The sequence below is a fragment of the Protomyctophum bolini genome, assembly GCF_963924005.1.
Source record: "Protomyctophum bolini genome assembly, chromosome: 2".
NCBI classification, from domain to species: domain Eukaryota; kingdom Metazoa; phylum Chordata; class Actinopteri; order Myctophiformes; family Myctophidae; genus Protomyctophum; species Protomyctophum bolini.
This window is the reverse complement of record NC_137863.1, coordinates 36,759,529-36,776,663: the sequence shown is the minus strand read 5'-3', so window position 1 is coordinate 36,776,663 and position 17,135 is coordinate 36,759,529. Positions and strand designations below refer to the sequence as shown.

Here is a 17,135-nt window from a genome sequence, read left to right as displayed (position 1 = left end):
ACCCAGCACCTGATGAATGTTCTCTCCATCTGCTGGAGCTCAACGGCATAGTAGAAGCCTAATCAGTGAGGGGAAATTCATCAGACCTCTCCTTTGCTATACACACACAGAAGCTTCAGGCGGGGGGTTAGAACATAGATAGAGTAAAGGACAAAGATAACGATGGAGAGAGCAAGAAAGACGGTGAATAAACACAGCAGTATGGAGAGTGCGTATGCTGGACCTGTAGTGTGCGAGGCCGCCTGGCCAATGGAATGTCATCTGCTTTCCACAGAGGACCTCATGACAAACAGGAGACATATTCTCTTTGACCCCAATTACTGGAGGTGTTCCTTTCCACCAGCTAATCCGTGGCATGTAGGGTGGCCCCCCTCTTCTGCACCCAGTAGGGTGGCCCCCCTCTTCTGTACCCATGAGGAGCTTTGCCTTTCCAGTCCAGCTTTGCCCCCACAGAGCCATGGGGTTGAAAGCATGTGCCCGCTAGTTGGTGGTGGTGGCTATATCTGGCCTGTATGAAGGGTGTTGTGTGAAGGGTGTTGCTGACCCTGTTGGCGCTCTCATCCCCTGTGAGAGAATTTCAATGTCAACTTTGACATATTCAATCAAACAGAACTATATAACTGAAATCTGGGTTATTTATTATTGACAATTTCTACTGCATTTCTTACATCAATTGATACATTATGAACTGTCTTTTTCCAAGAAAAATCCACAATTTCCCAAAGTAATTGGGAATTAAAATAAGGGCATTTCTTCCTTAAAAAAAAGCTTACTTTACGTTAGTTGACAAAAGCAACATTGGATTATCAAAAGCAATATCATTATTATTTTCAGTATTCCGCTATTAGTGTCGCTATTATAATGATTATATTACATCATGTATTTCTGCCCAATCTATTAATACACTATTTATTCATAATGAAATCAATATGCAATATTATATATATATATATATATATATATATATATATACACACAATATATAAATTGTGTTGTGTTGTGGTGTGTTGTGTTATTTTGTGCTATTTTCAACAGTAGTATGGCTTTATGTGGGGGGCATTGCATGGGTATTAATGGAGCGGCCTTCTCCTTCCTTCACAGAGACTCTGATGGACTCCACCACAGCTACAGCAGAGCTGGGATGGACGGTCTACCCTGTGTCGGGGACCAGCGACAACAGCGTAAGTGACATGATCTGCCCGCACCCATTTTGTACTTGTTTTGATTCATAATTTAATTATCACCCTTCTATTTAGCTTCGTAATTTAACTGGAGGCAGTTTATCCCCCACAACACGACCTTTCAATTATGAGAACATTTAAATATGTGGTGACTGTGGTCCCCTTTTGTTGTATTTAAAAGCAATGCTAATGTGTAAATTTGCTCAGCGCTCCGTGATGGACATATTTCTGGTGTGTGTTTCAGTTTCTCACTTCAAGGTCAAAGATCAATTAATGAGGCCAGCTGCTCCCCGGAGAGAACCGCAGCTATAGGCAGAGCATTGGGGAGGAAAACTGAAATGTTAAGCATTGATACATAATACATTTTAACAGAAGTAAATCTCTAAGCCAAATTTAACTTGGCTCAACTTGGATTCTTGGCTCAAATGAAAAGCAACAGTAGTAGTCATTTTTTAAATTGAATAGTAGTTTTCACTCTCCGTAAGTGTGGTCTCTAGATATAGACAATTATTACTTTTCAGAGCTCCGTGCAGTCCCTTAGAAACCCATACTACTTTTTCCCCCCACAGTTGGTTGGAGTATTTACTACTCCAATGCGCGGTCGGATTTTCCTTCCTTTAATGATCTCAGCTTAACACGTCGTGACCTTATCTGCACCCGCTGAACCCGTACCAAATGTCTTCATGGACGTAATACTGAGCAATCATAAACTCACAGCTAAATCGTTGTGTTCATAATGTGAGGCATTGAACTGTGTGTTACAGTGGATTGAGTGGCGTTTGATGCACAGTATTTCCACACGCTGTGCCAGGGCCTTGGTTCCCTATAGCCACACGTGAGCCAGGCCCTCTTCCAGTCGGCCAAAACGCAGTCCCCTCCACTTCTTCTCTCACCGCACGATTCAAACTTCTTAGGATGGGTCCCAAATGGAGAAAAGAAATATATAAAAAACATGTTGTAGACTTATTTGCTGATGCATTTTTGAAAACCACACCCTATTTTATTCAATTATTTATGCTTCTGTGGTTTGGTAGTCAAGCTGGTTTGAATTATACTCTTATTATGCTGTGTGTCTTTAAGCATGAGAAAAGGGGGGGTGGTAGAGAGATTTCCTTCAACGCTGCCCAATGATACGACTTCAAAGTTGCTCAGCAATAATTTAGTACAACATCATCTTCCCCAACCTGAGGGCATGCTGTCTCCTCCTTGCTGATTCCGACAATCAATACCACAGAACAAAGACTCCTGGTGTCTTCCTCTCCCAGCTCTGGATTCAATCTAAACGGAAAAAAAGATCCAACATTACTGTTACCTCCCAAACCCACCCCATCCCATCCCACCCTGTCCCGAGAATGTTGGGGATAATTCTTCTAAATCCTCCAGTTTTCTGAAATAAATATTTTTCAAAAATAGCAGACCTATAAGCTTGTAGCGCGCTACTCAGTGGTGCGCTATGAGCTTGTAGATCTGCTATTTTTCAATAGCTAAATTATAACATAATGTTTAAAACACCAAAAGGGGTTCCCGCACAAAATGGGTTAAGGATTATGTCATGCTTTAGCTATTGAAAAATAGCAGATCTACAAGCCCTCAGGGGTAGAGTGGCCGGTTTCCAGTTCGAACCCGGGCTCCCCCAGATTTAGTGTCGCAGTGTCCTTGAGAAAGACACTGAACCCCCTAATTGCTCCCGATGTGCTGGTTGGTGCCATGCATGGTTTCCGACGCCATCGGTGTATGGATGTGTGTGTGTGAATGGTTGAATTGATGCACAATCTATGTAAAGCGCCTTGGATAAAGGCGCTATATAAATGCACCATTTACCATTTACTCGCGCTATACAAGCTTGTAGATCTGCTATTTTCGAAGAATCGTGAAAATGTGGCGCACATCTTTGAATATACGTTTTTTACTAAAATCTTTGCTTCTGGGAGGGTCCCTGGAACGAGATATTTTCAGATGTGCGTCCGCAGCCAAATACATATAGTTCTGGGGGTCCTTATAGTGTGAGCACTAGTCCACTAATATAGAAACATAGGTTTTTCAGACAACTGTCATGATTTAGAAGACATTTGTAGAATCTGCTCTCAGGTCTAATTGGGTTAAAAGGCTGTATCCTCCTTTCATCTTGGCAACAAGCTAGAAAAATAATCACATGAGTCTTATGTAATTATCGGTATGAATAATAATAACCAGTTATAATGAGACTTCATACTAATAAAATCAAACTTTCCTCCTCAAATTGAATGGATGCTGATGAAAGCTCTGCTTTGCACTGTGAAATTTGCTATAGCCTTGAAGTGGCCTGGGTGAATTTAGGGTCAGGGTACACTGTACATCAGAGTTGGGTGAATTTAGGGTCAGGGTACACTGTACATCAGAGTTGGGTGAATTTAGGGTCAGGGTACACTGTACATCAGAGTTGGGTGAATTTAGGGTCAGGGTACACTGTACTGTACATCAGAGACAGGACTGAAGACCCCTAAGAGCGTTCTCGGGTTCCATGTGTGAGACATCCTGATTCCAGGGTTATTTTCTCTTCCAATCAAATTTAATGTCCCTTGACTCTCTTTACACAGATGCACTTACATAGAGCTTTTCACAGCTGCTTATCTGTGGGACTCGTTCTTTGTAAGACTTTCCTACCCTAGTCTAGACCACTGGTACTCAACGTGGAGTCTGGGGAACCTGGAGTCCTCGAGGAGGAGTATATTGATAGTTAGGAACCAAATGGACCCGGTCTTATAGGTCTGCTAGAAGTTTGCGCGCCTTCAGTGCGTTCACATCTAACGCCAAACGTAAAAAAGAAAATAAAAGTAGAAAGAAAACTCGGCCTCCCATCATGCACCTGTAACCCAACATGCATTGCACTGCGTCACGTGATCGGGCGTAGCCAATCGTGACCGGCGGGGGCAGTGGCTGTCCACCTCTTAAGAGGTTAATTCTAACGCGACTAGTGACGGGACTGCGATGGGTCGTCTAACACATGATCTTTTATTAGAATTGGAAGGAATGGTTTAGATCAAGAGTTAATAATGTTTTAAGATTTTCGATGGGCGGGAACATTTTCGATGACGTCCCACCGGAAAATAACATTGAGTGTTGCGCAACAGGCGCTCCCAGCCTGTGGAGCGATGCGATCGGTTTTGATATCAATAATCTCCGTCCTTTTGATCAATCACCGTCCTGAGCGCTGGGCGTTACTAATTGATAGGACAGAGAACTCTGTCCTGTGCGCTCAGGGTGTTAACCACCTTAGAACGAGTATACTCATTCTCAGCACCTCGCATATTTATTTAATAGGATGATTATACTCGTATCAAATGTGTTAAGTGTAATATAATTATATATTTTTTGATGCTGCAATGCATGTTAACAAACGTGTGGTGATGCTATCAAATGGAGCCAATTTAGCCATTTTTGTTGCGTGCGAGCATACCTGATCTACAAGCTGCCAATGTGCTGCGACGCGTTGTGACCTAAGAGAGATCAGATGTTTTTTGGTGCAGCATAGCGGCTGGCAGCCTGAGCTCTGTCAAGTAGGAAATGGAGCACTCGTGCACATTTTCCCAGAGGAGAGATAGGGAGAGACATCTTCATGCAACTGATAAATGTTCTCTAATAGCCTACTTCTCGTAATTCTCATAAGAATGTCGTCAATCCATAACATCATTGTGCCATACTTTATCTGTAGTTATCTACATCGATATCCATTTGGAGATCTGATGGTGAACATAACACACTCACATTGGCATGCTTTGATACATAATAACACAGATGTCTCTTGGGCATGAGGAGACATTAGGCTACAGTGATTCTGAACAAAGTCATGCACTGCGTTTAAATTACTCTTGTTTCATGTTTCGGTGATCAGAGATTTTGTTTGTTTGTTGTTGTTTGTTTCCTGAGTCCTGCCTGACATCATTAAATCACATTATTAACGCTGCCCCCGTACATTTTAAGCTTGTGTGCTTTCCAAATTTGGAGCAACGCCATTCTGCACTGTTCAGGTTCACTCCCACTCCTAATCGTATTCACTCATATTCCTGAAGAAGATCCTAGTGATCGAAACGTTGAATCAATAATCAACCAGTTTCTTTACCAGTGTTGTTGCAGACCCTATTTTTTCTTCCTGTCTTGCCGTTAGCCCCACCTGGGCTAGAGTGGATGTGCACCTCTGTCACTACCACAGTGCTCCTATGCCATATTTCCTGGCTCGTTCGCCCAAGCTTTTTTTCTTTTCTTTTGAAAACAATACGCCTGCGGTCCCCGAGGCTAGGCGCAGGCAGATAACGCCCTCATTTACCGTCCTGTAGATAGCACCATTGCAAGGCCACAGCACGTTAAGACCATACGCCATGGTGCTAAGCTCAGACGTAAAAAAAATAGGGCCCTCAGACTTAAATCAACTCTAATGATTCTTTTACTCTGTAGATTGGGTTCCCAGAGATACTGTACATGGGGTCCTTGAAATTAAAAAGGTTTAGTATCACTGCTATAGACTAGTGTCACTCCGTCACCCTTGTTCAAAACCACAACAGTTACTAGTGCTCTGTCCCTCTCTTGAAGCGTACTAAAATGTGAACATGCTCTTATTAATAAGGATTTATTCAGGTATCAGCCTTATCAACACGGACACTGAGATTGTTTACATTGATATGGTTGTGCCCCTTCAGAGATCCAGGGTGAGAGAAATGACGATAGCCTGTCCCCTATGGCCCAGGGCGACAGGTGTGGGAACACAGATCTCCCTCTCTCTCTCTCAATATAACAGCAAGAGGTGCTTTACAGAAGCTATTGTCTTACACACACATGCGCGGCTTCGGCGGCTTAGCCGGGGGATCAGTAACATTCGGCACAGCACCACAGCAGCAGTTGGCTTTCACTACGCCGTATAGCTTCATGAAATACATCTTAACTCGTTATATGATACGTCGCCGCGAGATGGAAATACAAATAAGCAACAGTGTTACTTTTAGTCAAGGAGATGTTATGACAGTTGATGTCTCCTCACTTGAACGTCAGCGAGCCTTATGTAATTGTCATGTTTTTGTCTTGAATTTGAGTTGCTTTCTCGAATAGCTATAGGATATACATGGCATGTTTGTAAGTGATTTGTTTTGGGACAACCATGCTGTTCAACACATGAATCATGTTTTATAACCCCACCCCTTGTGCATTTTCCGGCAGTATATCTTGTCTGTTCAATCTTTTAGTTATGTGCAATGAACTTGAAGTTGTAACCGAAATCGACTCTCGAGAGACACATCTACATTATTGTTTTTTAGCAAGGCCCTAAAACTTTGAAAACCAATGTAATATGTAGGCTATCAGTCCAGAGTTTATCCCTAGGCATACTTTGTTGTAGGCAGACTGCTGTGAACAAAGAGGAAGTTCATACGCCTTAGCCTATCCACATAGGATGCCAGGAACAATCAAGTAGGTCAAGGTTTCTGTCTGAGGACTTGGATGCTCCGAAATATATTCGGCCATACAATATACCACTTAAACAAGAATTATCATGTTATAAATGCTGCACTGTGATTAAAATTCTCCATTCATTGTCAATGGGAATTTAACAAAAATACCGATTTGCTCCATTCTAAAACGGTTAGTCCCAATACTTGATTCTGATTGGCTGGTTAGTGGTTACTGTGACGATAATCCACACCTTCAATCACTTCATATAATTCCCAGCTGATCCCACAGCTCTGTAGCTGTACTGGGGAAGGGGAGCACTTGATTGCCTTACAAGCCCATGCCGTGCGGGCGTCTAAACCACCCGCGCTCATATGACTGTGAATGTGTAGCTCCGGGTGGCCTCGTAAAGACATCAAGCGCCTCCTATTCCCCCGTCACACAAAAACAAGGAAGTGTTGCTCGCTCTGGTGGGCGCAAAGCGTAGCTACTTTTGTGAATTTAATAGTTTTATTAGGTTAATATTGCTATATGTTTGTAACCGTTTTAGAAAAGCAATAAGCCACGCGAGGCCCCAGTTTACCGTGGATTCTATAATGGGATTTTATAAGGGGCTGCGCTCGTGTCTCACCACGGCTCTCACCCATTCTAAAATCCACAGTAACCTGAGACCTCTTGTGGCTTATTGCTTTATTCATTGTCAATGGGAATTTAATCTTTGTGTAGGACGAAAATAGCCGATTTGCTTGTCTACATGACGACACTATAGCTGAATATAGGAGGGGCTAGCGCCCCTCAAAAATATCAAATGAAAGAAAACAAAACAAAACATAACTTCATTTTCCCGGCTAAGCTGTGTGCTTTCTGAAACCGGGGGAAAAAAGAGAAAAAATGTTTTTTTTCCCCCCCAACAGTGATTAAGGATTAACACTTTACATTTTAGAGAACAGCACTACGGTGGTTATATTTATAATCCCTTACTGGCTAAGAGTGGGGTCAAGTGGACAGTGTTCAGCATGCGGGGTTAAGTGGTCAGTCTTAAGTGGAGCTGAGGGATGTGTGAACATTAGAGCTGCGGACCTTCCTGACCTGTCCACAGTTCCGGTTGGAGTACTGTCAACACAGCACTGGTTTAGAAATAGATTCATGGTCGTGGGGGAACACACAAGCACGCTGTGGAAGGATAACTGAGGTCTTCTGCATAGGAGGGGGAACATAATGAGGTGGTGTGTGCGGGCTAAGGTTATCATTATGCATCCGTCATATTCCACTTCACCGGGATATAACCCGAGTCACTTCAGGACGCACAACACAGTCGCAGGAATGCAAGATTGTTTATGCTGCGAGAATATTTCAGGGGATGAAATGAACTGCTCATGATTTAGGTTGAGGTTGCTTATGTATAATTGTTTAAGTATGTCTGGCTGACCAACATGGCGTACTTCTCCTTGTATTGCGTACTACAGTACTTCTTTCCTGGTAATTTGTTGAAACAAATATATGTGTTTCAGACGCTCTGCAGATGGATGTGCTGCCCACTCATTTTAATTTACAATGTTTTCTGGATAAAAAACTAGTATTTAAAACTATATTTTACCATTCAGCAACGTCTATATTACAGGGGTGGAAAAAGCAGTTATATTTTAATGCGACCACAAACAAAAATCCTGCACTGGCATCGTCATTGTCATGTCTTTGATTCAGTCGCAGGCAAAATTATGCAAAACTAATCCACATGTATATTGGCAGGAACGGGGGTTAAATAGGCAATAGGAAGCTTGTTTGTCTAGGTTCACATGTTGTGCATTACGAGTGGACAATGATAATTGAAGTTGACTGCAGCAGACAGTTCTACTGTGCGTGCTGTGTGTGTGTGTGTGTGTGTGTGTGTGTGTGTGTGTGTGTGTGTGTGTGTGTGTGTGTGTGTGTGTGTGTGTGTGTGTGTGTGTGTGTGTGTGTGTGTGTGTGTGTGTGTGTGTGTGTGTGTGTGTGTGTGTGTGTGTGTGTGTGTGTGTGTGTGTGTGTGTGTGTGTGTGTGTGTGTGTGTGTGTGTGTGTGTGTGTGTGTGTGTGAGAGAGACTCTGCCCTCCGTGAGGTTGAGAGTCTCTGTTAGTAACCGAATGTGGAGTGGGTGTCATTTGTCCCGCTGTCCCTTCCAGGGCAGGCAGTCTAGCTCTGACAGATTTCCCACAACTGCAAATAGGACAATGGCGCCCCGGGTGTTTTCCACAGCATTCTCTGCCTGCTTTTGTGTGAATTATTTATTTACATTTGTCAGTGACTGAACGGTACTAATGTAATGTGGCTCTCCTTCCTTTGCCGAAGTCTTGCCATGTTGATTCAAAGTCTGCAATGACAACACGTGAGGAATACACAGTTCATGATTTGTCAAATCACAAAGGCCTTTTAATCTTCGAGCAGAGTAGTCCCAGTCCAACAACGCATTTGTTGTGGGTTATTGTGTCCTTGTGCAGTACACTGACCTTCTATTGTAGCTGCTCCCTTGTATATTATAAAGACTAAAAACGGTGAAGACTTTTTACTGTTTGAGTGGCGGCTTAGAGTGCAGCAGTCCCGGGAGTGAACTAAACAGGAACAAAGAGGACTCCAACCACTTAATGTTACACAGAGGTCCTGTACGAGGTCCAAGGCTTATTTTCTCCTTTTTCATTTGGCAAAAGAAGCACAAGAGGCACGTCTTTTGGGGATTGTTTCGGCTGTAGCAGTTGCTCGTAGTCTATAATTCAGGCCTGACGGCGCGTTCCGCTCTGCGTTTCAGATGAAGCAGATACCCGCTGTCAGGGAGACTTACTGTATAGATTGCGGGTCAGCTGAACTTTTCTCCCCCTCCCGGAGTGGCAGAGGGCTTATTGATCCTGAACCCTGTTCCAAGGGAGCTTCGCTGAACTGTAGCACCTAATATCACTCCAGAGGAAGAGAGGAGTCTGCAACACACCCTATAACCACCACGATCCATACTGGTTTTAACCCAGAGGTCTCTCAGTCTGCACAGGGGGAGCGTTTAGACTTTAGAGAGATGAAGCTGCTGTTTTTGCACACCCCTTTAGATTTCGTTTGCTTTTTAATTGTATTTATTTGTTTGTTTGTTTGTTTGTTTGTTTGTTTGTTTGTTTGTTTATTTATTTATTTATTTATTTATTTATTTATTTATTTATTTATTTATTTATTTATTTATTTATTTATTTATTTATTTATTTATTTATTTATTTGTTTGTTTGTTTGTTTGTTTGTTTGTTTGTTTGTTTGTTTGTTTGTTTGTTTGTTTGTTTTATTTTGTTTATTTCTACAACTGAGATAAAGTGCTTTTGTTAATGAAATAATAGTGATTGAACGCAATTAAGCTAGTAAAGTAATTTTAATTAAAAATAATAATAATAATTTAACTTTCAATTACATTGTAACACAGAGACCCACCAAATTCTGCAGATTATAGATAACAGGAGGGACTGCAGCATTATAAACACTGGGCAATTTAATAATCCGGAGAGTATGATTGCTTGGATAGGTAAACCAATGGTTGATGTAATACAGCAGTGCAGGCTTCAACATGTCCCCATGTCTCACTTTCAGTTGGACTTAGTGTAACGTGATTTGGGCTACATTAGGATGGGGAATGTGAAATAGGAGTATAATGCATCAGATTTTTTTTTAATTTTTTTTATAGAATGGCAGCCCATGAATGTATTCCACTGCATGACTATGATGATGACTCAGCTTTTCAAAAATGTTACAGGCCCTTCATTTTAGGGTGTTGATGATTACAGTCACTCACCCTCTTTGATGGTGGGTTGAAGTGCGTGTGCGTGTGCGTGTGTGCGTGTGCGTGTGCGTGTGCGTGTGCGTGCATGTGTGTGTGTGTGTGTGTGTGTGTGTGTGTGCGTGTGCGTGGTGTGCCTCGGAGTGAGCAAACACATGCAGTGCGCCATTAAAAAGACCCTTTGCTTTTTATTATGTCTAAAAAGATTTAATGTATCGGGCAAAACATTTGAGAAATGTGATTTATCTCCTTATGTATTCATTTAAGTAGGCCTTTGGCTATTCAACGTTCAAGTGCCATAGAAGGAAATGCCTTTGATCACTGGGCTCTTGTTACAAGTCCATAGTGTTTATTCCACACATTTTCTTATTTTGAGTCCGGTCATGTGAATAAGCTCTCTGCAGCTAGCCCTGTGGCTGTTGACTGCCTCACTCTGACAGAGGCTCGATCGGATAAACAACATTTTACGTTTTAATGTGGTGAAAGCAATCTCAGTGGAGAAATGGCTACATTATTATTTTCCAGAGGACCTCGTCTCGGCTCACCTCGCCAACCCTTACTAATCCCTCTTTACTCCGCCACCCTTACCTCCAGTCTCTCCACTTAAACCACATGACCAACACTCTTAAGCACTATTCTGGATGAGGAGCAGGGGGTTAGGGGGGTGTGTGTGTGTGTGTGTGTGTGTGTGTGTGTGTGTGTGTGTGTGTGTGTGTGTGTGTGTGTGTGTGTGTGTGTGTGTGTGTGTGTGTGTGTGTGTGTGTGTGTGTGTGTGTGTGTGTGTGTGTGTGTGTGTGTGTGTGTGTGTGTGTGTGTGTGTGTGTGTGTGTGTGTGTGTGTGTGTGTGAGTACTGTGAAAATGAAGACGTTTCGTCTAATTTCACACCCAGAGCTTGATCGCTAGGTTCTTATTATATCCCATTTGCTTCCCTCCACTGCCTTTGATGAAAGGACGGCAGAAAAAGCTGTGACAGGACAAAAGGGGCCCTCCATCAAAACACATTTTGTTTGGGGTCTTTTTTTTTTTTAGCTTTGCTTTATAGTCCGGCCCCAGCACTTTCCCCTCAGTTTGCCCTGGTTTCCATCTCTCATTAGCAGCAACCCCATCTCAACACATTAATTTTTATTTAAGTCTGATGGTGCGACGGGGAGCATGGAGCATGGGGATGTCCACCCCCTGCTCTTGGTTCACATGGAGCGACACTCATTAAAGAGATGGTGGCAAGGTCAACGGCTACTCATGACCCACGGATGTCTGGACAGTGGGTACGATTAGGTAGCAGGGGTTGATTTAAAAACAGCTAGAAATATACAAAACAGACCCCAAAAAAAAGAAAGAAAGTCTTCTATCATGCCATCACTACCAAGTCTAATGTGCATATGTTGAATACTAGAATTTCGCCGGCCTTCGGCCGGCGAATCCTAGTTACATTGCAGCGCAATATGGGAAGAAGGAAATAGCGGGAGTTGACAGAATTATTATAATAACAGAAAGTGTTTTTTATTTCTCATAAATACACAAACATGGTGAAACAACTACAGTCACAGAGAGCAGTGCCAAGGTAGCTGCTGCCTGCTAACGATGCAAACAACAGCCTTGCCTGTCGTGTGTGTGTGGTGTGTGTGTGTGTGTGTGTGTGTGTGTGTGTGTGTGGGGGGGGGGGGATAGCACTAATTTTCGACATTTTACTGTGTCATAAATATTTACATCTGTAGCCTATATTGTGATTACATTTGACCGTACATTTGACTGTTGTGTTATATTCTTGTGAAATATTCAGTAAAGTATTGTGGTGAAATATTCACCCCAAGTTGATAAGATATGCAGAGAATATAATACCAAGAACCCCCAGTTTGAAATGCATTAGGCCACAGACCCCCACACCACCATTTGCTCTCTGGGAAAATCAGGGTCCATTTGGTTCCATTTGTATGCTCTTGGAGTATGATGACTGTGCTAACAGTATTATCATAAAATATGTCTCAGTTTGAAGATTCAAAAAAACATATTTCATATGTGTGAGCTTGTAAAGTAGAACGTTCAACCAGAGACAGTGTTGCCAAGTCTGACCATTATAAGCTACTTTGGACTTGTTTATCTATTGGTAGTCCTTGACATGGAAATGTTTGAGTTCCACTGCTCTGAAACAACATTAGACAACAAAGTTTGACAGTCAACACTATAATTGATTATTTTAAGACTAATTTCCGGACCATTTCTGATTTACCTACTTTGAACTGGCCTCTTAACATTTTTATAGACCTGGTTGCTTGTTTCACTCTCACATCCACGGTATGTGGCAACCCTGGTCCCTGGTTTGTTTTGGTTTGCGTGTGGATGTTTTTGTGTGTTGCTTTAGCATCTTTAGCACAGTAGCTATCAGAGGTTGCAGCAGCTGCTGCTGTCATGAAAACGCAAGTTTCTGTCCCAGAAGCTCACGTTAGGTCTGCGCACACTGTACGTTGCTAAACTTGCTATGGCAACCTGTCGTCAAATGCTGCTAACGTTGTGGTCAGCACTGTTAGCATGTGTGCTATCAGGCAAAAGCTGAGATAGATATAAAACTACTGGCCAAAATGTCATACAAAACACAACACCTAAAATCGGAATGTAATTGTGACCTACAGACCATCATGATTTGCTTGCTGGACCTATAATTAATTTATTTGCATTAAATTGCCACTCGCCCATATAAATAAAAAGCAAGATGGCTGCCGATTGCGAGCGGAGAGACGGAAAGAGTAGTGACGTGTGAGCCGGGGGGGGGGGCCTCTGACAACAGCATGAACACAGGGCAGTGTTGCCAGGTTTGCGAATTGTAAGCGAGTTGTAGTGTGTGTAAGTAGCCTGGTTAAAAGGCCTTGTTTCTGCCCCTGTGGGGCAACAGCATAATGTCGACCAGTTTCTGTCCACCGCTTTTGGCACGTGACCAACTTAAGCATTGTTATATTAGATATACAAATGGATGTAAAGTAGGTTTAGATTCCATTGGCAGTGAGATTGATTCTGACATGCACTTTCAGATAGTGTTAAGTTCATTGAAACCACAGAGGTACTACAGTTCTGTTCCCCGTTGTCATTGTTTATGTAAAATGAAAGTAAAAGTGTCCTGTAGTGTAAGTCCATTATGGGCTGGGCTTCCTTGGAAGCATGACACTTAAATAAAGAAAAAAATCTATCAAAACTCTCTAAATGTTGGCTGTAGTACTGCTCCATGTTTACGGCCATCAGAGAGGCATTGTTTTGCTCTGTACTGCACAGAAGTCACATGGAACGGTTTGTGGATGTATGTTTTTATCTTCTGTAGTACAACATTCCATGTAGGATGCAGGATGAATGCATGAATGGGAGGCGTGTCTGCGCACAATGGCTGATGACAGAATGCCATACCGCAGTGCAACGCAACGGCAGGAGCTTAACAGTATTGCATGTGCCCCAGAATGCTTTATAGTATACCACCAACTTCACTGTGTACATATCCTTAATTTGACAGTACACAGGTATCAAGAGCATTCTAGTTTCTATGCATAATCATTGAAAAGTGCTTCTGTTCAAGCTTAATTTTAGCTTGTTTTACAGTTTGCCAATTTTGTAGAGACGGTCAGTGACTGAGATCCAGATAAACAAGCTGTTGTGTCCTTGGCTGTACAATACTGTTTGTCTGTGTCGCATGGTGGATTTGGACTGGCTCAAGCTGGAGAATGGGTTGCAAGAATTGTGGAGGGAAAAAAGAGGAAAGAACAAGAAAAAACCTTAACATTTCACATAGCAGTGATTAATTGAGACATGGGAATTAAAAACAAATGCCGTTCTAATTAGTCAGAGTGTTTGATGGAATGCCACTCCGCAACAGGAAAGGGTGACTTTATTCTCTCAACCTGTCAAAACGCTGTCAAAATCCTCACTAAGCACACACTAATTTGGGAAATTATGTCAGCTGTGAAGTGAAGAGTGAAGGGAAGGGTGGAGGAAAGAGCGGGGTTGAGAGCAGTGCAGGGAGCGGGCTGGTGCAAAGTGGCTCTGGGGGTTAAGCACTTAAGCCCTATATACTTAGTTATAGGGCAAATAGCTGACCTGCAACACTTTGCATTGCAATGCGTAGATTTCTGCCATTTCTGGCGGGGTGAAAACGTAAAAAAAGAAATAGGGGCGACGGGTTAAAGAAGGTTTTTCCTCCGCTCATGTCATGGGGTCAAGGTCATGATTCACTTGGCAGTTAGAATGCATGGAGTTTTTTTTCTTCTTTCTTTTCTTTCTTTTTTAGCAGAGGGCCTTGGGTTTTGATCCGTAGCCAAGTGGATTGGAAAACCGCAGAGGTTGCATCTGGAGCCTGTAAGAGCGCATGTCAATTTGCGTGCATTATGCGGATTTTGGAGTAAACTATACCCAGAAGAAATCTCCAAAGGGAAATTTGTTCTTTAATTTTTCTTGATTTGATTACCTTTATAATACGATTCTGCTGAATTGATTGGAGCGTGACTTAGATTATGGTAAATTCATGTCAAGTGTCTTACAGTCCTGCGATATAAGCCAGTCCCCTTAAAGCAGTGAATGTAGGCTTTCACTAATGTCAATAACCAATTACAGTATGTGCTGTGAATGTATCCTATAAAACCACAGAAAAGTGGGACGCGCCGTCTCATAAACCGGAGCCTTTATTCTCTGGAGGAGTGATTTTATTTCTCCCATTTCTGTAAAAGCATTACATTCCTGCTGTTCCAACCAGAGGACAGGGAGTTGCACTGCAAAGAGGGCTGGGTGTCAATTGACTTTCAACTCAACCAGTCCAGGAAGTGGGGATTATTTGGAATCTAAAAAAAATCAACCCTCCCCCCTTTTGTTATATTCATGTCCATCTCTGAATAGAATAATTGATAAAGAATGCTGTATTATTAACCAGCAAAGAGAGGTTGGGGTTAAATATGAATGGAGTTCAAAGTCAAAGTGACCTCCAGGCAGGGAATGACGAGCAGGGACGAACACCTGTTCTTCATATTGTATGAGCAGTGGTGTAAAGTGAAGTACATTTACTTAAGTACATTTACTTAAGTAAACATGTTAGGTATTTGTATTCCAATTTCCAAACACTTTTACTTCTACTCCACTACATCTCAGATCCAAATATTGTACTTTTACTCCACTACATTTATTTGAAAAACTTTAGTTATTATTTACTTTGTAGATTTTGATTACGAAAACATACATTAACCACTTCAGCCCTATACATTTAAAACATACATTAACCACTTCAGCCCTATACATTTAAAACATACATTAACCACTTCAGCCCTATACATTTAAAACATACATCAACCACTTCAGCCCTATACATTTAAAACATACATTAACCACTTCAGCCCTATACATTTAAAACATACATTAACCACTTCAGCCCTATACATTTAAAACATACATTAACCACTTCAGCCCTATACATTTAAAACATACATCAACCACTTCAGCCCTATACATTTAAAACATACATTAACCACTTCAGCCCTATACATTTAAAACATACATTAACCACTTCAGCCCTATACATTTAAAACATACATTAACCACTTCAGCCCTATACATTTAAAACATGCATTAACCACTTCAGCCCTATACATTTAAAACATACATTAACCACTTCAGCCCTATACATTTAAAACATACATTAACCACTTCAGCCCTATACATTTAAAACATACATTAACCACTTCAGCCCTATACATTTAAAACATACATTAACCACTTCAGCCCTATACATTTAAAACATACATCAACCACTTCAGCCCTATACATTTAAAACATACATTAACCACTTCAGCCCTATACATTTAAAACATACATTAACCACTTCAGCCCTATACATTTAAAACATACATTAACCACTTCAGCCCTATACATTTAAAACATACATTAACCACTTCAGCCCTATACATTTAGTACCTTTACTCATTTTGAATACTCATTTGAGTACCTTTTTTTTTTCCACCAGTGGGACTAACACCTGTTCTTTATATTGTATGAGTTATTCATCTTGACTGTAAGGTCTTCTAACAGTAGCAAGGTTGGTGCTGCAAGCCAAATCGGATCTCCAGCTGCTGCTTACAGTGCAAATACCAGCTTGTACAGTGTGTGTGTGTGTGTGGTCCTACCTGTCAGCCAGAGACCACACTATGCCCTCCATTCTATAATCCTGAATTGACTTAGTCAATGAATTCAACATTAATTGATAAAACAAAACAAAAAACACCAACACTTGATTCACAAATGATAGGACATTCATTCTCAACTGCGCATTTTGTATTTAGTGAAGTGATAGATTATAATCACAAAAGACTACAGGTGCACAGTACCATACCTTAACACAGGGGTATTCAACTAGATTAGGTTCGGGGGCCACAACTGTAGAATGATTGTGCGTGGAGGGCCGCACAGCACAATTTTGTTTTTATTCTACAAATGCATTTTTTAGGATTACTGTCATTATGATAATCTAGCACTTTATATATCGCACACATCATACCAATAAGATTATTTTTGAAAATTCTTCCAAGGGCCACTAGGGGGCGCTCCGCAGGCCGCATTTGGCCCGCGAGCCGCCAGTTGAATAGCCCAGCCTTAACAGTTGATAGGAGGCGATTGAATGGCTTCAGGTACCCATTATCCAAAAATGTGATTCAAGAAGCTAATCTATTTTCAGTGACGATGAAAGGTAGAATTCATATGTTGGCACAATAGAAGAATTTAACAATCTTATCCTTAATTGTTT

At 41.6% G+C, this 17,135-nt stretch overlaps 1 protein-coding gene across 1 annotated transcript in view; it reads left to right on the top strand.

Moving 5' to 3' along the window:
• ephb2b (eph receptor B2b) overlaps positions 1–17,135 on the top strand; it is a 178,052-nt gene that overhangs the window by 57,436 nt on the left and 103,481 nt on the right. The window contains exon 2 of the mRNA XM_080777100.1: positions 1,102–1,181. Coding sequence (XP_080633226.1) covers positions 1,102–1,181 — 80 coding nt within the window. The remainder of the gene's footprint in view (positions 1–1,101; positions 1,182–17,135) is intronic.